General features: G+C 52.5%; 1 protein-coding gene across 2 annotated transcripts in view; it reads left to right on the forward strand.

Moving 5' to 3' along the window:
* PCSK9 (proprotein convertase subtilisin/kexin type 9) overlaps positions 1 to 7,700 on the forward strand; it is a 28,887-nt gene extending 21,187 nt beyond the window's left edge. For both annotated transcript variants that reach the window (XM_049879354.1, XM_049879353.1), the window contains 5 exons: positions 697 to 870; positions 1,141 to 1,289; positions 1,744 to 1,921; positions 3,805 to 3,986; positions 5,710 to 7,700. In XM_049879354.1, the coding sequence (XP_049735311.1) occupies positions 697 to 870; positions 1,141 to 1,289; positions 1,744 to 1,921; positions 3,805 to 3,986; positions 5,710 to 5,892 (866 nt within the window). In that variant the 3' untranslated portion in view covers positions 5,893 to 7,700. The remainder of the gene's footprint in view (positions 1 to 696; positions 871 to 1,140; positions 1,290 to 1,743; positions 1,922 to 3,804; positions 3,987 to 5,709) is intronic.
* The last annotated feature ends 3,130 nt before the right edge of the window (positions 7,701 to 10,830 follow it).

Consider the following 10,830-nt stretch of genomic DNA (forward strand, 5'->3'; position numbering starts at 1 on the left):
CAGGTCTACACCAGGACCTCCTTGTGCCAGGACCTCCATGTGCCAAGCTCTGTGTGCCAGGCCCTGTGCTGGGTGCAGGGGACCAAAGATGAGTCAGACCTGGCAGTGCCCTCAAGGACACTCAATTTGATGGGGAGGCAGGTGCACAAACAGAGGCTAACACTGCACAGTAGTCAGGCTGGGGCAGAGGGAGCCCAGAGGAGGCACCTGACCAGCCTGAGGGTCAGGGAAGGCTTCCTGGAGGAGGGACATTTGATCTGGGCTTGGAAGGATGAATAGGAGTTTACCTGGCAAACCAAACAGCAATTGGCAAGGCCTAGAGGTGTGAGAGCAGGATGTAAGAGGATCTTACTGTTTGGCTTTCACTTGGCAAGTGATCAAGGTGTTTTAACTTTTGGAAGAAAAGCTGGGTGTGTCTGTGTGCAGGTGTGTGTGTGTGTGCATATGTGTGTGCACACGTGGGGGCCACATGCGGGCATGTGGGTGGCGAGTGTGTGCATATGTGTAGGCATGTGTGTGCATATGTATGCGCATGTGTGTGCGTGCATGTGGGCACGTGTGCACATTTGTAGGCGTGTGTGTGCATATGTGTGGGCGTGTGTGCACGTGTGTGTGCATGAGCAGAGGAGTCCCCTGTGAGGAGGAGGGCAAGGCCACCCCCATCTCTTATTGCCTGCCCCCTGACCCTCTGCACAGGTATCCTGGCCGTGATGCTGACCGCCGAGCCGGAGCTTACCCTGGCCGAGCTGAGGCAGAGACTGATCCACTTCTCTGCCAAAGGCCTCATCAATGAGGCCTGGTTCCCTGAGGACCAGAGGGTACTGACCCCCAACCTGGTGGCCACACTGCCCCCTAACGCCCATGACGCAGGTAAACGGGTGTCCTGGGAGCCCTTGCAAGGTCCTGGACAAGCTCTTCTTCTCCCTCCTTGTACCAGGAGGGATGTCCTACCTACCTCCTGGGGAGTGGGGAAGAGAAGTCAGAACTGGCTGTGAACGGGCTACAGCATTTTAACGGAAAAAGTTGAACACGTTCTTTAAGCTCCCCCGCCGAATTAAAGATTCTTCTGGAGTCCTCTGTGAGCAGAGATCCTTGATGGAGCCTCCAGCCACACCCCCGACCTCCAAGGCTTTGTTGCAGGTGGGCAGCTGCTGTGCAGGACTGTGTGGTCGGCGCATTCAGGGCCTACACGGATGGCCACGGCTGTGGCCCGCTGCGCCACTGACGAGAAGTTGCTGAGCTGCTCCAGTTTCTCCAGGAGTGGGAAGAGGCGGGGCGAGCGCATTGAGGTGACCTGCCCCCCTCCCCAACCTTTGTGTATGTCGTGCATGGTGACCCCATGGGTTACAGAGTAGAACTGAGCTCCATAGGGTTTTCTTGGCTGTAATCTTTACGGAAGCAGATCACCTGGCCTTTCTTCTGCGGCATCGCTGAGTTGGTAGCTTTGAACCACCAACGTTTCGTGGAGCACAATGTGTTTGTGCTGCCCAGGGACCTCAGTGTCAGGAAGGACTTTGGAATAGGCAGAGCTGCCCATCCACACAACAGTCTGCCTTGGCAGGGGTGAGCTCTTTGTCCCCAGAGGTATGAGAGCAGGGCTGACTGGCCCCTTGGCAGGGATCCTGAAGAGGGTTCTAGGGGCTAGGACCAGGTGCCTCTGAGTGGGTCCCTGCCAGCCCCCTACATCCTGGGTTTCTGAAGCCCTTTCTAATGCTGGTTCTTGTTTCTATCTTTGGCTTCCAGGTCCGAGGGGGCAGACGAGTCTGCCTGGCCCACAATGCGTTTGGGGGTGAGGGTGTCTACGCCGTTGCCAGGTGCTGCTTGCTGCCCTGGGCCAACTGCAGCATCCACACAGCACCACCAGCCGGGACTGGGATGGAGACCCATTCCCGCTGTCACCAGCAGGGCCACGTCCTCACAGGTAGGAATTGAGTCTCGCCCTGGGGCAAGGAGGAGTTCATGTCTCCTTATGCACCCAGTCCCCTCCAGGCTTGGTCCTCCAAGAGCATACTCCATTGACTCTGGAGCTAGATTGCCAGGTGCGAGTCCCACTTCTACCACATCTGTGCTGTGACCCCGGCAGATGACTTTACCTCTCTCAGGCTCAGCTTTCTCCTCTGTCAGAGGGGATGATGTTAGTATTGCCTCATTGGGTTGCCATGAAATGGGGTAACATCTAGAGCACTAGTTCTGGAACATAGTAGGCAGATAACGAAAGCCAGTGCTGTGCATGAGGAAGTTCAGGCAGGGCTCAGAGGCTGGATCTGAAAGCTGGGCAAACCTTAGCTTGAATCCCACTCCACCACTTAACAGCTGTGTGACCTGAGCAAGTGACTTAACATCTCTGTGCCTCAGTTTCCTTATGAATAAAATGGGAATGATGGGGTTTAGTACATAACTGCCCCATAGGGTTTCCAAGGAGCACCTGGTGGATTCAAACTGCTGACCTTTTGGTTAGCAGCGGTAGCTCTTAACCACTGTGCCACCAGAATTTCCACCTTGGTGCTAGGACGTTATAAATGCTATTATCATTATCATCACCCATTGCTCTAAAGCCCATTCTCTGATATAGGCAACTACCCCGTGTCAAAAACATGCCCTGGGCACCATGACTGGACAGATAGCTGGAATCTGCAGATGGGAACCTGGTGGGGAGGAGGCACTTGGGCCCCACTTGGGTAGAGCATGGGATGTCCCAGGGAGGGTTTGGGATGGTGGGGAGCAGGCCTGGAACATCTGGCTCAGGAGCTGTTTCTCATTGAATGTGTACTGGGGAGCCACTGAAGGTTTAGGAGCAGAAGGGTGACTAGTAAGGGCCTGGCTCTAGGCAGAGAGGCTGGCTGGGTGTGTGGGGTGGATTTGCAGTGGAAAGATGAGCCCAGTCAGGTGGCAGTGCCCTCATCTAGGGGAGAGGCTCGGCTAAGTCCAGCATATTGCTGCCATGGTGTGCATCAGGCTCCTGGCTTGGTGGAAGTCATTGTGTTCCAGACACTCTCCCCTTTCGGAAAGCCCAACAGAGAAGCTTAAGGGCACATGCTGTTCGGAAGACATAGGAGTCTCAGAATCTCTACATCAAGCTGACTTCCCTTTTACAGCAAAGGGAACTGCAGCCTGGCCATGCTAAGTGACCTTGCCCATGGCCTATGCGGCTAGGATGCAGAGAGTTCTGGTAACCAGGACCCTAACACATATGGAGCACTGGCCAGGCACTGTGCTGGGGCTTCATGTGTGTGTCTGCATTTCATCTTCACAGCATCTCTGTGAGTAGGTGCTGTTACTCTTTCCATTTTACAAATAGGGAAACTGAGGCTCTCAGTATAGGTAATTACTATTCAAGGTCTCATAGCCAGTAAGTAAGTCTGACTCCCAAGCCCCCATGGAGGAAGTCCCAGGTTCCCAGGTGACCCAGACAGACCCCAAGCCCACTCCTGAACTTCCACTTGGGTGGCTGGGTGGGGAAGGGCCTGGGGGAATTGGCACTCCTGTGGTAGCATGTCAGGCCTTGGAACCCCTGCCACATTGCTCCCCGTCTCTGAGTAGAAGGAGACTATGTTTTCCCTGAAAAACTAAAGCTCAGAGAGGTTGAGCAGCTTTCCAAGGTCACACAGCAGGTAAGCAGCTGCTTTGAGTTGAGAACCTGGGAGTCCTGTCACTCAGACAGGGTTTCTTTTTACCTGGACTCATTTCCAGGTTTCCCAGCTACTGCCTCAGACCCTAAAGAGATGGGGTCTGATGGGGGTGGGGAGGAGAGATAGAGGGTCCCCCAGGCATTCCTGGGTCTGACCTGGCCCTCCTCTGTCCCAGGCTGCAGCTCCCACTGGGAGACGGAGGACCTTGGCACCCACAGGCGGCCGGTGCTGAGGCCACGAGGGCAGCCCGGCCAGTGTGTGGGCCACCAGGAGGCCAGCGTCCATGCTTCCTGCTGCCATGCACCCGGTCTGGAGTGCAAAGTCAAGGAGCATGGAGTCCCAGGCCTTGCAGAGAAGGTGAAGTGTGGGGTGGGGTGGTGCCTGGTGCCCGCAGGGTGCCTTCTCTGTGTCAGCATCTGTCACCATCATACCTTTGTGTTTACGGGTGGATGCAGTCAGCAATTGTGGGGACAGCCGTGTGTGTGCATGCTTGTGTGTAGCTGCCAGTTTCTACTTCCGCCCCATTACTGAGGTTTGCTATCTGGGCACCTGGCTCCCCTTTGCGGAAAACATGCATTTACTGATTGATCCACTTAGGAAACCTGCCTGGAGGTTGCTTGGGGCCAGGAGCTCAGCTGGACACTGAGGACACAGGGGTAACTCAGCCAGGACCCAGAGGAGGTGACACCTGAGCTGAATGCTGAAGTAGAGGGGCAGTTAGTGTGGCCCCAAGGCAAAGCTTCAGAGAGGGCAAGGCCTAGGGGCATGAGAGCCCTTCCGAAACCTCCCGTGGAGCCGCCTGGTTCCTGGAAAGCAGCCTGGTGGCAGCAGTTACTCTGTAACTCTGGTTTCTAAAAGCCACAGGCAGTTTCTTAAAAGGAAGCCCTTAGAGTCTGCTCTTAAATGCACTCAGACTGGAGTTTTCAAAGTGCTAGACATTGGTAACTGCGGTCTGGATTATGCATTCCTTGAGGGCAAGGACTGCCTCAGACCCACTCCCTCCCTTCCTCCCCCTGTACCAGGTGCTGCGCTGTTCTTGGCACTGCTCCTGGTGCAGGCGCTAGGGATACAAACCCTACCAACAGCCCTGTTTCTCCCTCCTGGAGGGTCCATTAGAGTGGAGGAGACAGGCAGTAAACAAAACTAGGCAATTACATACATACACTTAAAAGATGACAAGTGCTATGGAGAAAAAGCCGGATGGTGATGGGGAGGGGGTGGGTTGTCAGGAAATGCCTCACTGAGAAGGCGCCATTTTAGCAAACACTGAAGGAGCCAGGAAGTGAGCCATGAGGATAGTGCAGGGAACAGTTTTCCAGGTAGGGAGAACTGCCAGGGCAAAGGCCTTGAAGCAACAGCATGGCCGGAGTGTACCAGAAACAGCCAGGACTCCTGTGACTCAGGAGCAGAGTGAATGCAGGGAGGAAGGTGGGGAGAAGGCCTCAGAGAGGGAACAGGGCCAGGTCAGGTCAGGCCTGACGGTCACAGTAAGGACTTAGTTTATTCCGGAGTGAGCTGGGAGCCACGTAGGGTTCTGCGCCCAGGAGGGAGGGACGTGATCCGACCTGGGTGTGAACCGGCTTGCTCTGGCCGCTGAGCTGAAGAGACACTGCAGGTGGCTTGGGCAGGAGAACAGGGAGACCAGACTGGGTGGCTCCCATGATGATCTAAGCCCAGGTGATGGGGGCTGGGACCTGGTGGCAAGAAGTGGTCTGATTCTGGAATTTGAAGGGGCCCACAGGATCTCTGATGGATTGGATGTGGATGGAAGGAGGAGAGGATGATTCCCAGGAATTTGCTGAGCTCCTGGGCAAACAGAGTTGCCATTAACTGGGACGGGCAAGACTGGTGTGGAGGGGGGAGGGGTGTAGACTTTCAGGGAAGGTGAAGAGTTTGGTATTGGTCGTGTTAGACATCCACAGCCTTGGCCCGAAGCAAGAGGTTGGAGCATGGATGCAAACCCCCTGGGGCAGGAGGTCCTCAAAGTGGGCTCGGAGTGAGGGAGAAGTGACACCTGAGTTGGGTGGGAGTGCCTGGCCTCCACGTGGGGCTGGACATGTTCTTCTCCCTGCTGTGGCAGGTGGCTGTGGCCTGTGAGGAGGGCTGGACCCTGACCGGCTGCAGTGTTCTCCCCGGGGCCTCCCTTGTCCTGGGGGCCTATGCTGTGGACAACACATGTGTGGTGAGGAGCCAGGACGTCAGTACAGGAGGCAGAACCAGTGAGGAAGCCACGGCCGCTGTTGCGATCTGCTGCCGGAGCTGACCCTTGGAGCAGGCCTCCTCGGAGCTCCAATGCACAGCCCTGTGGTGGGTGGGGAGGTTGAGGGGCTGGGAGCTGCGGTTCCACATCTGGGCTTTCAAAGGGTTTCGAATTCACCCCTCCTCAGCCCTCCATGGCCTAAGTGGGCTCTGGGAGAACTTGCTCTTGCCCTGGGATAACTTGCTCTTGCCCTGGGATCAGCCCCTTCCGGATCTGAGCAGAGCATAGCAGGGTTGGAGGTGGCAGGAAGCTCCCTCCATCACTGCGGGGCCTGTGTTGTGCATTCCACCATTACAGTGGGTGAAGTGTGCTGTTTCCTGCCAGCTGCTCCCAAGATGCCAACAGCCATGGGCAGGGTTACCTTTACTGAGCTCCTGCTACCTGCCAGCCATTAATCCTATCTCCATGGAGGGGCAGCATTTTTCCCATGGGAAGGGGCTGAAGGGCCAAAAATACCAGTCAGGGTTGTGAGTGTGAAAGGTAGGGATGCCCCTCTCCTCCTGCCCACTGAGAGCCCTTTTGCGCTCCCTGATTAGTAGAGGATCAGTGTTCTACATCCGCTGGGGAGACATGTCCAGTGCAGCATGGAGGCCAGGCACTCTCACCCTGCTCAGGCATCACTTCTCCCTCGTTGAGCCCACTTTGAGAGCCTCCTGCCCCAGGGGGTCTGCATCCATGGCCCACCCACATGGCGACACTGCCCCAGATCTAGCCAATACTTCATAATGTCCAAAGTGCTTCTCCAGCCACGTTCTCACAGGGTTTCCAAGCAGCCCTGGGACAAAGGCAGGGCCTCTTCTACCCACTGGACAGATAGGAGAATTGAGGCAGGAACGAGCCCATTGTCAGCTGCCAGGAGACCTCAGTTCAAGTTCTTGCTTCCTCTGTCTTCATCACTGCAGTGATCTCCTCGGCCCTCCCAGCCTGGCTGTTAGGACTTGACTCCTGGCAGATAGCTTTCCTTGAAATTCCTAGTGCTCGTGCCTAACCCCTGAACCACCAGCAGTGGCATCGGAGATCCAGCCAGAGGCAGGAGATGTGTCCCAAGTGGTCACAGGACCATGCCTTTGTTTCTCCCAGCTCCCCCCATCGTGTTCTCTTCCAGGCCGTTACCTGCCTGGGACTGGCCTGCAGTGACAGGCACCATCCAAAGCTTACTTTTCAGTTTGAAGGGGAGGGCCACATGGTAGATACACCATCTCATCCCCATTTTATGGAGGAAGAAAACTGGGAACCAGAAAGGGGGTGTGCCCTCAAGCTCATACAGCCAGGAAGTGAGGGGGCACTAGAATAAAACCCAGATCTGGCTGGCTCCAAGGCCCAGCCTCCTACCTGCACCAGCGGGCCCCCATTTTCAAAGCAAACACTGAGGCTCTGAGGGGAACAGAGACCTTGGGCAGCATAGTGCCAGCAGAGCCCATGCCTCACCCTACATCTTCCCAGGCTCCTGGTCCCTGCGGGATGGTGTTTCCTGTGGTTAGCTTTGCGCAGTTCCCTGGGACCTGGGCAGTCACAGGTCCTGAGGGACTGGGGGAACCAACCCTCCTTGAACACTACCCCCAGGCAGACAAGCATGCAGTTATCTTTTTAGTCTGTTTGTGAACAGCGCTTTTTATAGCAAGAAGCTTTTCTAGATCTGTTTTGCTTTTGTAACATGAAGATATTTATTCTGGGTTTTGTAGTGTTTTTATTATATGGTGACTTTTAAAAATAAAACAACTTTGCAACGGCTCTTGCCTGGATATAAGTGTCTGGGATGATGTCTTGCTTATATACTCGGCACTTGATAACAGGTTTTTTGAATGGCTGAGTGAAGCGAAGTATTTGGGGGGTGTGTGGAAGCTGGTGATGTGAGCTTGCTGCTTCTGTGTCCTAGGAATGAAATCGTCTTCCCATAGCTTCCCTAACTCCAGGCAGTTAGGGTTCCTTTTTGGTAACTTGTCCTCTTACAGCACTCTAGCTGTTCTATAGTCTGTGTCCAAATTGAGCTCCCAATGTCCTTTTCGTTCCAATCTTCCCAGTACCTAGCCCTGGGCCTGCCACAGAGTGAATGTTTATGAAGAAATTAGATGGTGTCAGAAGCTTCTATAATGAGGAGTCAGTGCTATGTCCATGATCACTGTTCATGATTTGCAATCATGAAGCCTCAGGCCTCTTTGCCAAGTATAATTATCCCATTCAGTGGACTCCCTGCCACAGCCCTTTGCTCCCCTCACTGTGAGGTTGGAGGGTGTAGTTGTCTTAAGCAAGGTCTATCTCTATACAGCTCATATCATAAATGGTGAAGGAAATCTCTCTGCCAAGGAAAAATCTTCCAAGTTATGTTTTCTGACAGTTTTGTGTTCTATATGGAAAGTGTTCAAGAGTTGACAGCTGTGAACGGTCTCGAACGCCAGAACAGAGTGGTGCATCTTTGTGCACTGGCATCTGTGACTGTTGTGATGCTAACACCCCCCCTCCCCGCCCCAGCACAGAATCAAGTGTCAGTTTGTCAAACATTCACAATAACAGCTCCATGACTTGAGAGAGAAGGGGACAACTTGGCTCTCGCAGATGGCTGGCAGGTATCACAGGGGGTGAGAGAGGAATGGGCGGGGGCCAAAGGAAGAGGAGGATCTGGAATAGCAAACATCCCAGGGAAAGGGAACCATGTGAGCCAAGGCAGGAATTGCCTCATTAGGAATGAGGCTCAGACCCTCGGGATCGAGCAAGAAACCTAGCTTGGCCAGTGCACGTGATTCTTGCTGGGGGCTGTTTAGGAAGGACCTGAAAGCTACGGGGAAGACATCTGTAGGCCATTGGCCAGAGTTTGGCATCCTCGTCCAAGCTTTGCAAATGAACCCTAAAACGGTCGGACTATGCAGAAGGGAAAATAGTAGCAAACACTTGAAGACCCACAAACCCCCTTATTATTAAAACAGTGGACCTGATTCACGTCACTATTGCAAAGTTCCAACAGGAAATGTAGCACCATTTGGCACTAGGCCACAGGCCCAGGGTGCCCCCACCCCCTGGCTGTCTTCTGACATACGGAGAAAAATGTTGGTGAGACTCCAACTTTACATTTTTGAAAAATTTATTTTATGCTCCTAGAGGCTGAGAACTCTGCCACTCATGACCCAAACTCAGAGTTAAGATTCTTCCCTAGTTTATCGACTTCCTTTTGAAATTTTATAAACAAAATTCTGTACACAAGAGGTAGCAGAGGGAAATTCCAGTCTGCTTGTTCCAAGCTCAAAAGGTAACTGCACACACCTCAATGTTAGCAGGGAGGGTGGGGCAAGACAGGGTAAGTCTGATGACAAGGTGTCCTAGGTCCTGAAATTTACTGTAGTTGTAAGTGACCAGGGGAGCACTCCAGGAGAAGTCACAGGCAAGATGCCTGTTGGGATGCTCTTGTTTTCTTTCCCGGGACACCTTTAATGGGTAGAACCGGCCACCTTTGGGAAGGCCTTCACTAAGGGAGCTTCTTGAGAACACACGGCATTGAGTTAGTTGTGCAATTCCTGCTCGATCTGCAGACCGTTTTGAAAGAATTATAAAAACATCTTCATCCAAAAAATTGGCAGTAAAAATGACAACTCTTCCCAGGTTAGCTTGTCGTTAATTGTCACTGTGCTGAACTACATTAAAAAAAAGTCATCAGCAGGTTTGTAGACTGCAGCTGTTGGAAATCAAGTGGTTACTGGCAAGTGGGAATGATGTTCGTTGCAACACATAAGCAAAATTAAGCGAAGCATATACTGTAAAGAGGAGTGATGCTGATGAGGCTTTACCAGAAGGACAGCAGGTGCCAGCGGCTGTGGAAGGTGATGTTTCCACAGGAAATGAGGGCAGCCACAAAGTGGCTATTTCACTCCTGAATCTGGGCTCCTGAGTGTGCAGCTGTCAGTGACGAGATCCCAAGACACGTCACTACCAGCATTTCAATGTCACGTCTCACACAATCTTTTTGTGAGGATGGGTGTGGAAAGAAGGGTGAGGGTAGGGTAGGGGTGCAGTAGGGCATGGAGTATTTATGTGCTCAAAATCAATTTTAAAACATCACATTTGAAAATGTGAGAACACTGAACCATATAAAACTTGCCAATTCCCTCCGTCCATTCCTCCAAGGACCCAGTTACGCTCTTAAATGCCGGGCCCTTCCACCCACCCAGTGTATTTGACAACAGCCATGATTAGCCTGCAGGAAGTTACAGAGTTACAAGTTAAAGCCTGATGGCACAGTAACTTCCAGCAGTTCCATAGTGAAATGACTGGCGTATGAAAAGTGTGCAGCAATGAAAAGCTGTCTGTCCTGTCACATGTCCGTACAAAATGCAAAAGCAACCAAAAAGGCACTTTGGGGCTGGCTGTGCCTCTTTGACTTGGCCAACCAAAATGACAGTGGCACCTGGCACTTCTTAAGGGTGCCCTAGCTCTGTGCATGATGAGTTGAAAATAAGGCAGAAGACGTAACTAAAGGCAAAACAGAGCTGAAAATGTGTGTGGGGAACTCAAAATACAAAATCCAGGGAATATACTGGCATCCCCATCCCCACACCCCGCAACATCAAAAGGAGCTGGTGACTAACCTGAATTGAGTGAATGGTGCGGCTACACACTTGGGAGATACAACTAAACGGATGGTTGTTCAATGACTTTCTGGAAAAAATAAACCTTGAGCCTTGTCCCTGTCTTTTCAGTGTTAATTAGTCACGCAGAGGAGAAACAAAATCTTAAATTCCTCCTTGGCACTAAAACTACTATGAAACTTTCACAGTGGTGTCTCCCAATTCAAATGTTTAACTTCACATATAATCAATATCAAGGGTTTCAGTAATTAAGGGTTTGTTTTAGGCAAAAGGAAATGACTGCAGAGTACATAATGTAAGACTACAGTTTATTCAATATGTCTCCAAGCATTAAATGATGATTTCAGGAAGTCAAACTGCAATAAAA

Source organism: Elephas maximus, chromosome 3 (assembly GCF_024166365.1).
Source record: "Elephas maximus indicus isolate mEleMax1 chromosome 3, mEleMax1 primary haplotype, whole genome shotgun sequence".
In the NCBI taxonomy this organism is placed as follows: Eukaryota; Metazoa; Chordata; class Mammalia; order Proboscidea; family Elephantidae; genus Elephas; species Elephas maximus.